The sequence below is a fragment of the Peromyscus californicus genome, unplaced genomic scaffold, assembly GCF_007827085.1.
Source record: "Peromyscus californicus insignis strain IS unplaced genomic scaffold, ASM782708v3 Scaffold_10__1_contigs__length_136768540, whole genome shotgun sequence".
NCBI classification, from domain to species: Eukaryota; Metazoa; Chordata; class Mammalia; order Rodentia; family Cricetidae; genus Peromyscus; species Peromyscus californicus.
In genome coordinates, this window is record NW_026294391.1 from 13,255,103 (window position 1) to 13,271,921 (window position 16,819).

The 16,819-nt window shown below is 42.8% G+C and overlaps 1 protein-coding gene across 1 annotated transcript in view; it reads right to left on the minus strand.

Moving 5' to 3' along the window:
* Nucleotides 1-1,136: 1,136 nt before the first annotated feature.
* Dgkk (diacylglycerol kinase kappa) overlaps nt 1,137-16,819 on the minus strand; it is a 129,469-nt gene continuing 113,786 nt past the window's right edge. Inside the window, 8 exon segments of the mRNA XM_052750517.1 lie at nt 1,137-4,224; nt 5,171-5,294; nt 7,878-7,988; nt 11,800-11,886; nt 13,465-13,606; nt 14,426-14,586; nt 15,690-15,824; nt 16,159-16,272. Coding sequence (XP_052606477.1) covers nt 4,133-4,224; nt 5,171-5,294; nt 7,878-7,988; nt 11,800-11,886; nt 13,465-13,606; nt 14,426-14,586; nt 15,690-15,824; nt 16,159-16,272 — 966 coding nt within the window. The 3' untranslated portion in view covers nt 1,137-4,132.

The window sequence follows — 16,819 nt, forward strand, 5'->3', positions numbered from 1 at the left end:
AGATTTGTCTGTATACTGCAGAGAACTGGCTTCTAGAGCAATTATGGTGGCAGGTATTTCCCCATAGAAGTGTCCTGATTTGCATTATAATCAACCTGAAGGGCCAGTCTTGGTTTGTGTTTTGCTGCCTAGTCCTTCCTTCCAGTGGCACCTGTAGGTGGCCTATTGAGAGCTTGAAGGACCACCCCAATCCAATAACTCTCATCAAGCCCCATGCAACTGCTCCTCTACCCTGTTGAAAGAAATGATGAGATGTAGTTATTGGTGATATTTATCCATTTATTAAAATATTTTAAGAAGCAATCACTGTATGAATTTTGAGGACCGGTGTTCCATTTTATGGGAAGGGCTAAGAAGAATAGGCACACTTTGTGGATCTTTTCCTTCTCCGTTTTTATTTTCTGTTATTCCATCACTATTCCAGCTTCCTCCCCTGACCAGGCCCTGGCCCTGCTACTTATTTGCAGGGCCTCTGAGAAAACACAGAACATATAATAGTAAGCAACAATGTATTACAGATTAGCAGACAAATGCAACTCCACAAACCATATAGCCAATCAAGGTCCCTTATTCAGTGGAAAGGTGTGGATGGGGTCTGACTTCTCTGGTATTGGTTTCTGTCTGTTATACAACTAAAACTCTACTGTGTCCTAAGGGAAGATGATGTTGACCCCCAATTGTTTCTTCTGGTCATCTTTTAGTACATTGACAATATCCTCTTTATTCTTCTTCCCTTGCCCCTTTGGGTGTAATAGAGGGCCTTAATGGCTAGCTGTTGGCCTCTTATAGTATCAATGCCAGAAGTGGTTGGTGTCAACTTAACTCTATTTGGATTTTTCCTTCCCTGCTGTCCTTCTGGCCAAGAATTAGACAATCAATTCTACAGACAGTACTACCAAAGATACAACCAAACCCCAAAACTTTGATTCTTAATTATTTCTGTACAGAACTGTGGTGGATACTTAGTGTCTGATCCCACCACCTGAGCAACTGTATTACTTCAAATCGTTAACAATGAAATCCTGAAAGGAGCCCATGTTCTCAGGGCTAAGGAAACTCCAGAGAGAGAGAGAGACAGAGAAAGAGAGGGAGGGAGGGAGGGAGGGAGGGAGGGAGGGAGGGAGGGAGGGAGGGAGGGAAGAAGAGGGAGGGAGGGAGGGAGAGAGGAAGGGATGGAGGGAGAGAGGGAGAAAGGGAGAGAGGGAGAGAGGAAGGGAGAGAGAGAAAGAGAGAGAGGGATAGGGAAAGAGGGAGAGAGGAAGGGAGAGGGGGGAGAGGAAGGGAGAGGGGGGAGAGGAAGGGAGAGAGAGAGAGAGAGAGAGAGAGAGAGAGAGAGAGAGAGAGAACTTCTTGCTTCGTTTCCAAAGATGTGTGAACAAGTTCTTAGCATGCCAGCTTCCCTTTACAGGGAACCATTGGTAACTTAACAATGCAGATGGTATCTGGACCATTTTAACAAGCCACACTGGCTCCTTAGCTTATCAGTTTTGCCCCACATTCGGTTCTAGTCCCCATCCTCTAGGTGTCGTTCAATAGCATTCTGACTCAGATAGGAGGACAAGGTGGGGAATGAGTGGGACTTCAGATGGTACACCAGAGCAACAGCAGCATTACAGTACACAAAGACCTACAGCACTCCAGCAAAATAAGCAGGGATGGATTCCTATTACAGTTGACTATCATTTGCAATGAAATAATTACAAGACATAGCCCTGCTTAGTCATTACCAAGGTAAGGCTACTGTTTCCTAGGATTTCCTTCTGTTTCCTTAAATTTGCTTATTTAGAAATGATCCAGTTTTTTAAAAGACTCTTCGGAGAAAATTCAACATGGTTCCCAACTATGTGAATGTGCACGTGCAGGTATTAGTTCCTGCAGCCAAGGAGGAACAGTGGCATTGGTGGTTTGATCTGCTACCTCTTCCTGTGAAGAAAGAGCGACAAGAGGAAACCAAAGACGCTGCAACAGCACACTCCACTTAAACACATGCACTGTCAGCAATACACATCCTGATGTTGACATTTTAAGTGTTTTCTGCCATCTTTTCCCATTGAGTTTCTCCTCTGGTCGTAGAGCTAGGACAGTTTTGTTTGGCACAGCTATCAGACATCGGGGGCTACCCCACTGTTCAGTCTCTTTTTCTCACCCCTGAAGAGGTGGAACACAGGCAGCTGGTTTAAGTGGGTTAGGCTGGTGGAGTTTAAGAAAGTTGAGAACCAGTGATCGGAGTCTGGATTGTGCACCTCAGTGAACCAGCCGTTGGACTGAGTCAGGTAAATTGAGCACGCTAAGTTTGGCTGAGCAGTGAGAAAAGGGCAGTTTTCTGGATTTATGACAGAGGGTGGAGCTGAGAGGCAGACCAGAGACATTCTCTCTGAGCATTGGGCTTTCATTAGATTTGCCTGACCAAGATTGTTCACTTAGAAAAAAAAAAGATTCAAATTAAGATTTGGAGCAATTTAGGCCTACTATGTTTTCATGAAAAACTTGGAAGCAGAACAGCAGGGAAGCCCAAGGCTTTTAGCCTTTATTTTCCCCGATCCATGTTCCTTCTGGTCACCCTGACTGCCCCTCTTATACTCAGGGGAAATGGGGGCAAGATATGAGATTTGAAGTTAATTTGAAGAGTATCCCAACAGCCTGTCCAATAGCTGCAGGCCCAGATTAAGCTGATGGGGAAGAGCAGAGGCTGTGGTGGTTGGTAGGCCCTAACTTAGACATCCAAAGGGTAGAGCTCTTTGACATCTTTTGGACTGGGGAAGGGGACAATAAAGCTTGGGCAGTTGCTGATACGGAGCCAGGAGAAACAGAGCAAATGGCAGCATGCCAGCTTGGCCCTTCTCAGGGCATTGGTGTTTTTGTTCCCTTTCTGTGGCCTGGCTCAGTATTTTAAGTGGATGTCAGAATTAGCTGGGCTCTAAGTAGACTCCAGCTACTTCTAAGACCCTAAAAATGCACCAAAAGATTAGGAGCTCCACCAAGAACTAGGGCAGTTGGTAGAGTTATATATGTGTGTAGGGTAATAGGGAAGGGGAGGGATTCCTGGGTTATCACAATATATTAGAGGGTCACTTAGAGGTCGAGTTGTATTTTCAGTTCTTAAAAATATATATGTATATATATGTACATCTTTATGTCTCTGTATATAATCTATACTGCAGCACAGCGGCAAAACATTTAGTTAAAAAATCCAGCGAGAATGCAGGCAAGCACTCCATGAAGACATGCAGGCTAGGATCAAGGCAAAAGGACAAGAGCCTGTATGGTTGCCATGAGGGGTGAGTTCCAAACAGTGGGCCCACCCAGCCACGAGAGCACCACCTGGACATGTGCAAAGACATACATGTACACATGAGAAAACACAAAGAGTGTATGGGGAGAGTGGAGGAAGGAGACGTAGAGGAGGAGAAGGGGAGAGAGGGGAAATGGGATGAGAAGGAAGGCTAGTGAGGAAGAGAAGAAGAAAGGAGAGAAAATGAGAGGCGAGAGGGGAGGTGAGAAAGGAGAGGAGAGAGAGAAGGGGAGGGGAGGAGAGGAGAGGAGTGGAGGAGAGACTCATATCTACAAGGGAAGATTCACATGATCATTGTAACAGACAACTGGATAAGCCTCCAGGACCTTGTTCTCATCTTGAACCAACTACATCCTTTGAAATATCAAGTTGCAATTGGCAGGGATTGGAGGAGAAACACAGCCAAGCCCGAATGCCCTGCCCCCTCTTCATCTTTCTGAGAGTCGGTTACTCATTCATTTCTTGGTGTCAACAGTTTCTCTGCTAGTGAAGGAAACCCATTGCAACACTTCCTAAAGAGATGCGCTCCCATCAATTCTTATAGATCCCAGGCTATTCATAAAGAGTCTATCTCCAGTAAACACTGTAGTTGCTCAAGGTACACAAAGAGAAGGAGAACTGAACAAGACAACTCGGAACAAGAATCTTTGGCCAACGAGAAAAATGTAACCCTCTAAGGAGATCTGATTAAGTCCAGGGAAATATGTTAGTCTAAGGATTTGGAGGGTCTTTCTTGGTGGTGCTCAGGTTTGTTCTGATATAATTGAGTTCCGTCTTTACTGAGGTTTTGAATTTGTAGTGGAATTCCGTGTTGAGAGCTCTCCTTCCAGCTTTCAAGGACTATAGCCGAGAACTTGCGGGTGTTGGAGGGTCGTCGTCGTCGTCGTCACCTTTTTCCGCATTGCCACGGTTTCTGCGACGCCAGAACCTGCCTTCAGAGCCCCCCCGTAAAAAGGGGTATAGAAAAAATGAAGTTAGTACTTTGCCAGATGCTTCAATGTGTGAGCCTCAGAGGGGGCAGGGTAGCAGGAGACAGACTAGTTTGTTCCTACTGTAGCAACCATCTTTGAATCAAAGAGGAAGCCACTGGGGACCATACAAACTAAATGCAAATAGGATTAATTCTTAGAAACCGATCATCTATGCAAGTACTATGGACTCAATCTGAGTCTACAGAAATCCTTCCAAGCACTAGAGATTTCCAAATGTCAGATTCTTAAGGAATCAAACCAGTTGGACCATACCCAAGAAAAATATACTTAGATCCAAAAGATTTTCTCTTGGCATCTGAAAAATCCTTATTCATTTAAACTAAAACAAACTGCCGTGCCTCTTGTCCTGTTTTTACATGTCTGCTAATGCTGTATCTTTGAAGCTTCCATGTTACCTAAGCCTCAAGTTTAGGAGAGACCATGAGCATCAGAATTGGGACAACTAAACATTCTAGGAGAGCCTTCTTTTGTATCCCATTCACATTTCAACAATAATTCAGTTATAAGGAAGAATGGTACAGAAAACAAAATTTATATAGTATGAGATTTGTATATCCAGGAACTCTCGTTAACAGAGAGAAGGGATTTTTGACAGGGCGATAAACCTGTCCCTAGCATCTTAGGAATGGGTCAAACAGTAAGATACCGGTCCAAGTGCAGTTTTCCTTTTGGCCATCCAGCCCACATAGCACCAGTTCCTTCTCAGGCTCGCCCCTTACCAGCCAGTACTCATATCATTCTCTGAATTACTTGGCATTACCTAATACTGGCTTCCTCCTGGAGACTCTTTCCAACATACCCATGAACATTTCTGAGGGTACTTTCAGGTCTCATGGAGGAGCCCAAGCTGTTGTTCATGCCCTCTGTGCCTGTGGAATTGACTTACCAAGGAAACGAGGGAATCTGTGGCTTGATTTTGGCTTTTCTCCCTCTTCTTGCTTCTTCTTCCTCAATTTGGGGAATCTAATCCTCAGTCTGTGACGTAAACTGTGAGTGTCAGAAGACCGCTCCTGGGAAACCACAGCAAGAGTAAGGTCAAAATGTTAGCTTACATTCTGCAATAATTTCTATGGGCTCTTTAAAGTGATGGACAAGGATGGCTACAGAAAGCAGGCGGACCTACTCTCAGCTCAGGTAGTAGAGTTGCCCCTACTCACTAGCCATATATCTTAATAAAGAAATTGAGCTGTAGGGTTGGAGAGGGTCTCAGTGGTTAAGAGCACTTGCTGCTCTTGCAGAGGACCTGGGTTCAATTCCCAGCACCCATATAATGGGGGGGGGGGGAGTTCAAACTAAAATAAATTGAGCTTTAGAAAGAGCCTACTCTTGTGCCATGTGCCTTTCTGGATACATCAATACATGCTCCTTACACAAGCCTCAGAACAACCTGGAAAAAGGGCTACTAACATTCCTGCATTAGAAATGAAGCAAAGGCTCAGAGCGAGGGGAAGGCTGTGTAAGCAGGGCTAGGGGAGGAGGAAGCAGAAACAAATAACTGTTCATTTTTTAAAGTTTGTTGAAAAAAAAAAAACCAAAAAAGCAAAGGCTCAGAGGTTAAGCATTCCATGTGAGGTCACATGGACTGTTGGGGGTCACTGCTGCTCATATGGCAGTTCTTTATAAATGGAAAAATGTATTTCATCTTTCACACCTCCAGTTGAGAGCCCCTATTTGCCCCCTCAGTCAAGCATCCTCATATAGGGAAGACTCTGCCCCACAGGCTACCTGTTTTCCTGTCTAGAATGCAGAGGATGCTCTAAACAAACTTACTAATTTTGAATGTGAGTTCTTTGCTGGACAGACAACACAGGTTCTGTAATTCCAGTTCATCCTGCAACTCATATCTTGTTTCTGTAAAAGCATTCTTATTTTCCTTCTGTTCCTAGCCAAACGGTTGATTTATTGCCAGGAAATCTAGCCAAACACATTACAAGAGGTTTTGGGGTAATCTTCCTTTCAGGATTAGTTATGCCTCCAGTCCCTTCCCTCAGGGGCAGAGTCCAAACCTACCTTCCTCCTCTTCCTGCACAGACCCCCACGGCACCCTTTCTTCTCTAGTGCTGCTCCTGGCTGTATCCCTGACCTTCAGAACTGCCTTTTATAAACAACTTCAAGAAAGAGCACAGGACCTTCCCCTCACTTAGAGTCCTGAGAAGTCCAATAAAGAATTGACCCTTGTCTTGCTCTCCCCCAGCAAAGTGGGTCTCAATCTTCTGTAATCTCAAGATAAGGGCAGTTAGTGTGAGCAACCTCTCCTTGCCTTATTTTCAATTGACTTCCTTTCTTCAGGGCTTTACCTCTCTGGAAGTACTGGAACTCAGAAAAGAGATTTTTGTCCCAGGTGAGGAAGACTCACATGCGAATTGGGACCCCAAGGTATAGGATGATAAATATCCAGCTAGTTTGCTCACTCAGGAGCTTAATGGGAGATAGCTGAGGCAGGTAATAATGGGAAAAGAGTGAGAATTTGCTATTCTTATTGTCTAACAGGACGTCTTCCTTCCCTAGAAGGCTACTGATAAAAACATGCAGTACACCAGACCTTGTAATGTAATCACCAAAGATTGGTAAATCTTTTTAAGATAATGAGTGGTTCTCAACCTTCCTAATTCTGCGACCCTTTAATACAGTTTCCTCACATTGTGGTGACCCCCAACCACAAAATTATTTCATTGCTACTTCATAACTGTAATTTTGCTACTGTTATGAATTGTAATATAAATACCAGTGTTTTCTGTTGGGCTTTGGGGTCGCGACCCACAGGTTGAGAACCATTGTTTTGAGACTTTGCATATGATTTTCCTTCTGAAATAGTAGCCTTATTCCTGCACTATTCCAAACATGTCTGTATGGGTGCTCACATGCATACAACTGGCATTTAGTGTCATAAAATAGCTATGAGGAAGCAGGCAGGGATTCTAAAATTTGAAATAAATGTTTTTATGGTTGGAAAAATTTTGAGACCATCTCTGTCAGATCACAATGAGAATACTTTACTTTGGAATAGGTGGCCATCTTTGGGATAATTGGTTTATGAATGAATGTGAAAGTTTGCAGTCTTAGAAAAGTACTCAAAGTAGTCCAAACTTGGCAGCATCTCTGCAACTATATTCTATCTGTTACAATGTTTGGTTTTCCTTTTATGCCGCATATTGGCTGGGAGAGGCAATGGAGGGGCAGGTAGCAGCAGGAAGAGGAGGTGTTTGGAAGACTGACCTACCAACATGTCCTAGGTATCAAGCAGTTACAACAGCTGTCTGCAAACAACTGGTGTGGCTATGATAGTATGTACCACATATGGTTTAGTTCTGGCAGCAGACACTGAGCAGGGAGAGCTTGTAGCCTAGAGAACAATGTGATCTTCCTTAGTCTTTCTTGCTTTAGAATGGTCTTCTTTCTGGTTATTTGTCCATGGTCACCTACTTGTTCATTTTTGCTGCTTTATTCTGTCCATTTATGATGAGGATACGGGGAAGAGGGTGCCTCATTAATGCTGAAGTTAAAGTTTGCATTGGGCCTCTGTTACCCCTATCCCATGTACTGACCCCATACTATGACACCAAGAGAAAATTCCCACTCCCCAGGTTACGAACCTCTGGAAAAAGGATTTGATTCAACCAGTCAATTGCCAGGATCCTTCTCAACTCCGTATCCATGGCATCCAGGGCAGTTTGTAGTATGGCCTCATCCTCAGCATCTCTCAACTGGCATAGACAAGAGAATAGTAAGTGTACATTTCCTAGCACTTTGCCTTAGACTCCACTTTGAGTCCATGCTAGGACCAAGAGATCATACAGGTATCAACATACTGTAGCTCATTTTGGCCAAGAGATTATAATGGTGACAAATTGTAGCTCATTTGGCCTACAATCAGATTATCCATTTATCAAAAGCAATACTAGCTTTAGATAGCTCTCTTTTCACCAAGAAGATCAAGGAAATCATCAGATGGATGAGGTCTCTTTGAAGCTGCACATGCTCAGTTTCACAAGTGAAGGTCTTTTCTCCAGCATGAATTAGCACCACGATTTTCAGCTTTAGCTTAATGTCTACAACAAGGGTCTCACTCTTGGCTTCCAGTTTCTGAAGCCATATCACTACCCACCTAAGTAAGAGCTGTCACTAAATTCTGAGCATATTGTGTATATCAGGTACCGTGAATACATAATTTCCTGTACTCTCCCCAATACCCTCACAATACCTTACAAGGTATGATGATTCTCATTTCATAGGTGAGAAAGTATAATCAAAGAAGTTTAGTGTTGAAGATTACATGGCTAATGTTTGGTTGTTATCCCTGGAAGGCCTGCTCTTTTCTCAAAGGAAATGGAGGAGGAGTGGATGGGGAGAGGGAGGAGGGACTGGGAGGAGGGAGGGGAAACTACGGTTGGGATGTAATATTTGAGAGAATAAATTTATTTAAAAGAAGATTACAGGGCCAGACAGAATCTGTCTAACTTAGTAGCCTACCATTTATACAATACACAAAGGTATCCAGATGCTAGAAGTTATAATAGTTATACATTATAATTTAAAAGGTAGTTTGTAAATCAAGGTGAGCTTAGGGAAGGACTGCCTCAACTTTTCCCTTCCTGGTAGAGGCTCTGCCTCTCTAGACTGTGCTGTAGCTTCTAGTTCTTTGTTCTCCATGATTAAGAAACATGTGTGCAGAGGGCCTGTCCTGTCTAAGTGGTTACTGCTAACCTCCCAGCACACACAAGATAAACTCTGTGTGGTACATGGGAGACTTAGAGATTCTTTTGAGACCATCTCCAAGTTCCAAATCAGCAGTACAGGGAGAGCATTCATATTCTAACAGGTAATAATTGGGGCACATGGCAACACACTGATGGATGCAGCCCTTGAAAACATACAGCAATCGAAGCTGGACCCAGCTCTCATCTCTACATTCACTCTCCTTTCAGTTTGGCATCTCTGTGGTCTCTTCCTATTCATGGGACACTTGCTGCTGTAGCAATAGCTAGTTCCAGAGGAAATGTGTGCTGATTGAATGGACAGCGAGTGGGATGGGAGGTTATGGCCACTGAGAACATGCTAAAAGAAAGAAACAAATCAATGCTAACAAATAATTTGTCCTCCTTTGCAACTTAAGACAATACAGCATGGCTTAGAGGCACGTGCCAAACATATGCCAAAGAAGGGAAGTGGGAATTACTGAATGAGATTCACTTCATTTTTCAAAAAAGCTATATCCCTATTACAGTTTACCTACAATGTCCCATAAAGGCCCATGTGTTGTTATATAGGCTTAAGTCTCAGACTGGTGCTATTGAGAGGTAGTGGAACATTTAAGAGATGTAGCCCAATCAGAAGTATTCTGGTCATTGTGACCATGGCTTTGAGAGGGACAGTAGTTCCTTGGCCACACTCCTTTTCATTTCTAGCCATGAGGTGAGCAACTTTAGTCTCCCACATGATTTTCAGCACAGTGTGCTGCCTTGCCAGATGCTGAAAGCAAAGGATCAAACCATTCATGGACCGAACCCTCCAAAGCTGTGAGCCAAAACATAGCTTTCTCTCTGTGAGTTGATTATCTTGGGTGTTCATTTCAGCAATGGAAAGCTAATACAGCCCCTCTGCCCAAACTGCTCTTTTTTACTGTCATACTTTCTCAATAGGAATAATCTCCAAATGAAACATGACTGTACCCATCTCATGTCAGTGACAGCCTTTCTGGAGATACATGGTCATTCTTATGTGCTTTGTGCCTGCTCGCCTCATTTTGATGTGTACACATGGATGGAGCCTCACAGGTCCTATCTGAAGGAAGCCTTCTGAAAGCCTCACTTCATGGTAGGGTATGTTCAAGCTGCGATGTTACCTAGCATGGCCTAATTTTCAAGCTATGAGCTTCAAGAAAGCCTAAATTAGCAAGAGGCCAACTTCCCATATTTACTGATGGTTGAACTGAGAATGACATTGAGTTCAGAATTCCAGTTGAAATTGTCCAAAGCCGAAACAGCCTAGCTTGGGGCCCAGATGATGGAACGGTGTGGTCTGAGTACTTTAGTCGTTCTGCTTCTGCTTCTGAGGCAGTGTGACAATCAGATATGTAAATGAAAGAGGGTATTCTTACAATTTCAACTCAGGAGCCCTTCTTCAAATTCAACTTTAATTAGATCAAAAGCAAGCACAACATCTGCTCAGGGACAACATCAAAGTTGGATAGTTATGAGCAGTTGTCTTCTCAGAGTACAATCACCTTGGGCCCATGCATGGACATTACATGAGGAGAAACATTGTAGTGTTCAGAGTCATAGTTCATCCTCCTTAGTACTTTTAAAGCCCATCTTTTTTTTTTTTTTTTTTTTTTTTTTTGGTTTTTCGAGACAGGGTTTCTCTGTGTAGCTTTGTGCCTTTCCTAGAACTCGCTTTGAAGACCAGGCTGACCTCGAACTCACAGAGATCCACCTGCCTCTACCTCCTGAGTGCTGGGATTAAAGGCATGAGCCACCACCGCCCGGCTAAAGCCCATCTTTTGAGCCACAACTATGTACCAGGTACTGCTGGGCACTGAAGGTACAATACTTTGTTATTTATGTAAATCCTCTAAACAAGCTGTAGAGGTAAGGTTACAATTACTATCCTGGAGGTAGGGGAAATAAATGCAAAGAGGTGAACTTACACAGTTAGTGTTGTGAGTTGTATTGTGTTCCTCTCAAAAGATATGTTAAAAGTCCTAATCCCCAGTATTTCAGAATGCACCCTTATGAGAAATTATAGCCATTGCCTTTGTAATTCACTGTTAACTTGAGGTCATATAGATAGGGCAGGCTTTAATCCATTACTATCAATCGCCCTGGCAGAATATGGCCGTATGAAGACAGAGACATTGAAGACAAGATAAGGATTAATAAAGATTGCCAGAAAAATGACCAGAAGCTGGGAAAAGGCAAAGAAAGCTTCCCCTAGGGATTTTAGAGGGATGGACCTGCTGACATTTTGGGCTTTAATGTTGGAGTTTTCAAAATGATAAGCTAGTAAGATTCTGTTATTTAAAGTCATATAAATCCTTGGTACTTAGTCACGGCAGCCTTAAGGAGTTAATACAAATGGTAGGTAGCTAATTTGTATTTGAGCTCAGAGCCCTCAAAATTTCCCCCTATTTCCTGTTACTTTCTCCGTGGAGAAGGTAAAATTTCCATCTTGAGAGAAGAGCATCTCTGAGGACCTCACTCTTTTCACTTGTAGCTGAATCAGGTGTAATGAGAACACTGTGCAGCTGATGGGCCTAGTCTTGACCCAGGAGACATTGACCAAAGATAGAAAGACTTTCATCCAACATATGGTAGTCCCTATGGATTGTCATAAACACACACAGTAGCATATTCAGGTGACAAATACTGCATAATGGCAATCGTGACTAGAATGACGGGAATCATCAAGCAAGCACCTACTTACTATCACACGTCTCTAGTACCCTGGAACCAAATACAGAAAGTGGCCATATTCAAAAGAGATGTGCCCTCCCATGCTCCGACCCCATGCACTCACCAAGTTTTCATCCAGGAAAGCTTTGGTGTCATCGTAGAGCCCTTTAAGAATAAATGTAACATCTACTGCATCAGTTCTGCTCAGAGTCTGAGGGGAGAAGAAAGGAGAAGAATGGAAAGGACAAGATAGAGTAGCTGGTTAGTAAGCTGGCTTCTCCACAGGAAGGGGGGAACAGACTAGCAGGGCATGGCTGTAGCTGGAAAAGTAATATTACAAATACAGCACGCTGGCACGGCATGAGCACCAACCAGTCAGAATCGACACCAGCTGTCAACGGTCCACTGTCAGCAATGTAGCTCTATTGGTGTGCCCCTCAAAGGGGAACAATACAGCTTAGCTTGTGGCATCATTGATTCGGTACAGTGGGCAATAGGAAATTTGCAAACCAGAGGGAAATTTGCAAATCTCAGTGAAAACTACCTTTCCCATGGCAGGTAGAAATAAGTCTAACCATACATATCTCTTCTTGAAACTTTGGACCTCACTAGGATGTGGCCTAAAATAAAGTTAACTCACATTTGAACACATCCTGATCCTACTGTATTTTTACCTATTAATGAAGTTTGTGCTCCTCTCCCTCCATCTCCATCCTGTCCCTTCATATCCCTCCCTCCATCCCTCTCTCTCTCTTCCTCTCCTCCCTCCCTCCCCCTCCTGTGTAGGCATGCATGAGTGCATATGTGCATGTGTGTGTGCCTGTGTGTCTGTGTGTGCATGTATATAGTTATGTATGCCAGGGATCATATCCAAGGCCATTCTGTCACCAAGCTACATCTCCAAATCTAAAGCACATTTTAAAAGCAACACTCAAATCTTATGGCAGTGAGTATTGGCATGGGATGGCACATTTAATATTAAATGTCTGATCTGGACCTGTCAAGAGGGAAATAAAAGCCTCTTGGATCTCTGGTTCCAGTGACAGGTATAACCTTATACTGTTACACAGGGAGTCGGATGGAATGAGGAAGGTCCAAGACTATGTTTCTTTCCATTTATTAACTATTTCACTCTGAGGCTTATGTGGTGGCTAGCTGCCAGAAACAAACACTGCTTCTCAGGATGATGAAATCAGTCATGGCATTTCCTCAGCAGCCACCTTGGCCTTATAACAATCTAAAGAATTCCTGCATTCCTATCGACTCTATTACTTTATTTTTCAATTTTAGTTTATTTATATTGTGTAAATATTCACATGTGTATATGCCTGTGTATAAGGATGCGTGTGTGTGTGTGTGTGTGTGTGTGTGTGTGTGTTCCTGTAGAGGCTAGAGATGGATGTGAGGTGTCTTTTTCAATTGCTGTCCACCTTACAGTTTTGAGACAGCGTCTGTCACTGGACCTGGAACTCACTGATTTGGCTAGACTGGCTAGCTAGAGAGCCTGTGAGATCCTCTGTCTCTGCCTTCAAGTATTGGGATTAAAATGCATGCTGCCATGCCTGACAAGGCGAGTGCTTGGGTTATATATAAGTTCAGTTACTCATGCTTGCACAGCAGGCACTTTACCTAGGAATCCATGGCCCACCCCCTGCCTACTCTACCCATCACTTTTCTACCCTATCACTTGCACATGTTCCTCATTTCATTTTTGTTTCCCTTTCCCTTAAACCCCCTTTTCCTTTAAAGTTTGGCTCCTTTATTTCATTTGCTAATTTTCTCCCCTTACCTCAATGGGAATACAGGAAGCTGCACCCGCCTCATTGCCAATGTCTTGGCTGTAGAACACCTCATTCAGTATGTTAGCACTGGCATTCACAGAATCCATGAGGACAGACACATGCTGGTGGACCTTGCTCAGGTCATTGAGTCTGTAATAAAGCAAAACCCGATGAGTTTGTTGCTATGGATTTATGGTATGAGGAGCTGGTAGATTGGGATAAGAATCAAAACAAAAACCCTAGGTCCTGAATTTGAACTCTTTATTCCCTCTTGCTATTTCTGTTCTTCACTAGGTATCCAATGAAGAAAATGCTAGAAATGCTTCTTTAAGCATTCACCTTTGTTCATGTTTGTTTACGTTGGATTTAGATACTGGGAGATTGAATAGGGTGAGAAACTAAAATTGAGGAGATAACTGGCTCTTGCTGAAACTTCAAGGTCTTTCTAACAGTTAAGGGCAAGGATAAACTATTTCTTCGTTTATTTATGTATTTGTTCATTTATTTGTTTGTATTTGCACATACGTGTGTGTGTGTGTGTGTGTGTGTGTGTGTGTGTGTGTGTGTGTGTGTACACATGCAGATCAGAGGACAAGCTGCAGAAGTTGGTTCTCTCCTTCTACCACGTGGGACCCTAAAGATCAAACTTAGATGGCCAGGCTTGATGACAAGCACCTTCACTTCTTGAACCATTGTGCTGGCCCAGAATAAACATTCTTATTCCTACTGGGTCTTGGAAAGCAGAGGGAAATAAAAATTCACCTCAGGCTCTAATGGGGAGTGTGAAAACTGGTCTATTGTCAGTCACAAAGAATACTTCCTGCATAGACTGTCAGGGCCCTAATTGTAAGCACTTAGTCAGATTCCTTTCTGAGGCTAAGATCCCCAGTAGTCAACAGATATCAATTGACTCTCTCTCCCTATCCATTTTTGGGTTTCCCAGCCCTGTTTTAAGGTCAGTCCTCTTACCTGCTAATGAGGTCTTCTGCAAGCCGAGCCAAGTGCTGCATCTGGGCATACTCCCTATCAGAGAGGCTATCTTGAGATTCCTGGTAATCCAGCTGGGGTGGTGGGGCCGCTTGGATTTCAGTATGCTTACTTTCCCATGTTTTCATTGAGTTCTCAAACTCCTAAAGATGAATATAGTGGCAAATTGTAATAACTGTTGTAGCTATGAGGACATGTGACAGATTCGTCTATGAGTATGGCATTTTGTAGGTAATATGGGGTCTAGGTGGTAAAGGGGAGTGAAGACATTCCTATCCATTCCTTTTATGTACCTATTTATACATCTTCCTGTCTTTTTAGTCAATGTATCTTCTGTATAACATAGTTTAGTTTTTATTGTTAGTACATTGGCTTGTGGGACACCAGTCTTGAATGAGGCAAAATCTTTGTCTTCTAGAAGCTCAGGTATGAGGACATGGTGATGGATAAGACAGAAGAATGCCTTTTGTTCTCTATTCTTTCCAAATGTATATATTATGTTGTAATGGGGATTTAGATTCAGACACACAAAATTTATTTTTCAATCCTGCTCTTTTCATCTACTAGTGTGACTATTAATAAGTTATTTAAGCTCTCAACATGGAAATAAGTTTATCTTCCTTATAGGATTCTTGGGAGGACCTACGTCAGGCAATATATGCAATGTGCCCAGCACAATGTTGGCATTTTATTAGGTGGGTTTTCCCTCCCTCTCTATTGATATTTTTATATTCACACTTCAGAAGATAGCCTCCAAGTCCTGAACAAATGATCAATAATAATTGTAGCTTTTTATTTAGCAGAAATGGGTGACATCTGTAAATGACATCTGCAATGTATTAAGGAATCTTATGGAGTCCAAAGAGAACATATTCAATGCAAGAACTGTTATTGAAAGAGTGTATTTCTCCACCACCAGGGGTCCTTAGTTTTCTATGCAGTGTAATGTAGAGGACAACCTTGTTGAAAGAGGGACAGTGTCTTTTGGACAGTGTATTGCAACTGTCTTTTTACATATAAAAATGTCTTGAGGAGCTTGTTTACAAATGCAAGCTCTCAGGAGCCATCCCTTTCCATTCAGTTCAGTGAATTTGGTGTAGGATCTAGGAGTATGCACTTCTAACCATCATTCAAGGTGCCTGATACAAGAGGCATGCAGAGCTCTCTTTGGGGAATTCTTCTTGACTAGAAATGTGATAGCTATGAATGAGGCAATGTAGGAGTTCAAGGAGAACTTTTCTCTTACCTGATCTCTCATCAACATCTGGGCAGTATTCTTGTATTTAATCTTGATAATGCCTGGTCTCTGAATCCATGCTTCCCCATCCACCTGCACAGGGATGCCTTCTTCACCATCAATCGTTATCATCACCTCATGGCACTATCACAAAAGGAGAGAGGAAAAAAAGGAAAAATGAAGAAAATACTGTGGGCTACTCTGGTATTGGGTCACAGTGTGAATGTATATTTGAAGAGAAACTGGCAGCAGATATGAATCAGATCATCCCAAGGAGAAGCATGTATTACCTATAAGTTTTTGGGGTTTTGGGTCTCTGACACTTGTATCTTCAACATCAGTCGCCACCCTACTGCCTAACAGATTGCCTACTTCCACTACCCAGGAACTTTTACAATCAGGTAATTGCTAGGATTACCTCACATCCTTGGGTTGAAGCTAGAAATTTGATCCCATCTTTAACCCAACCCTTGCTTACCTGGGCAATTCGATGATGCTGCAGGTTGATGAGACGAGACATGGCCATCTGTATAGAACCAAAAATTGCCACTACCTCTAGCTTCCCATCATCCATTGCAGGGGCGTCATATTCCTAGGGAATAGGAACCATGTCATAATTCTCACAAGAATCCATACTTTGTCCATAATAAATAAATGTGCTTTGAGGACTACTGGTAACATTTTTTCCTAGTCTATGAAGAAATGAGAAAACTATACTAAAGGGGAAAAGTAAGGTAAGGAAGCCAGGCTTAGAAAAGGAACTTGTGCTTGTAATCCATTTGAGCTCCTTTGGAGATCACAAATCAGCCAGTTTCTTCCCTGTCCAGTGCAGCATCGTGAATTCCCAAGGCCAGTTCTATTAGTTTCATGGACTTCTTAGATGAACTCAGAACAAGGAGCTCATGGCTGGTTTTCCAGATGTCTTTACTGACATACAATCTTGGGATGAAGAACATGGCCTCCTAGGTAATCATCTTCTGAGTGTCTTTCAGGCCTTAGTAACAGGAAAGTCAAAGCCCAGGGGTCACATGACATAGTTCTGAGGTTCTTATTTGATTCTTGTGCTCTGGAATGACAACTGTTTTAAAAAGCTAAACCTACAGATACTGCCCTAAGGATTCCAAGCCAACTCATCTTCC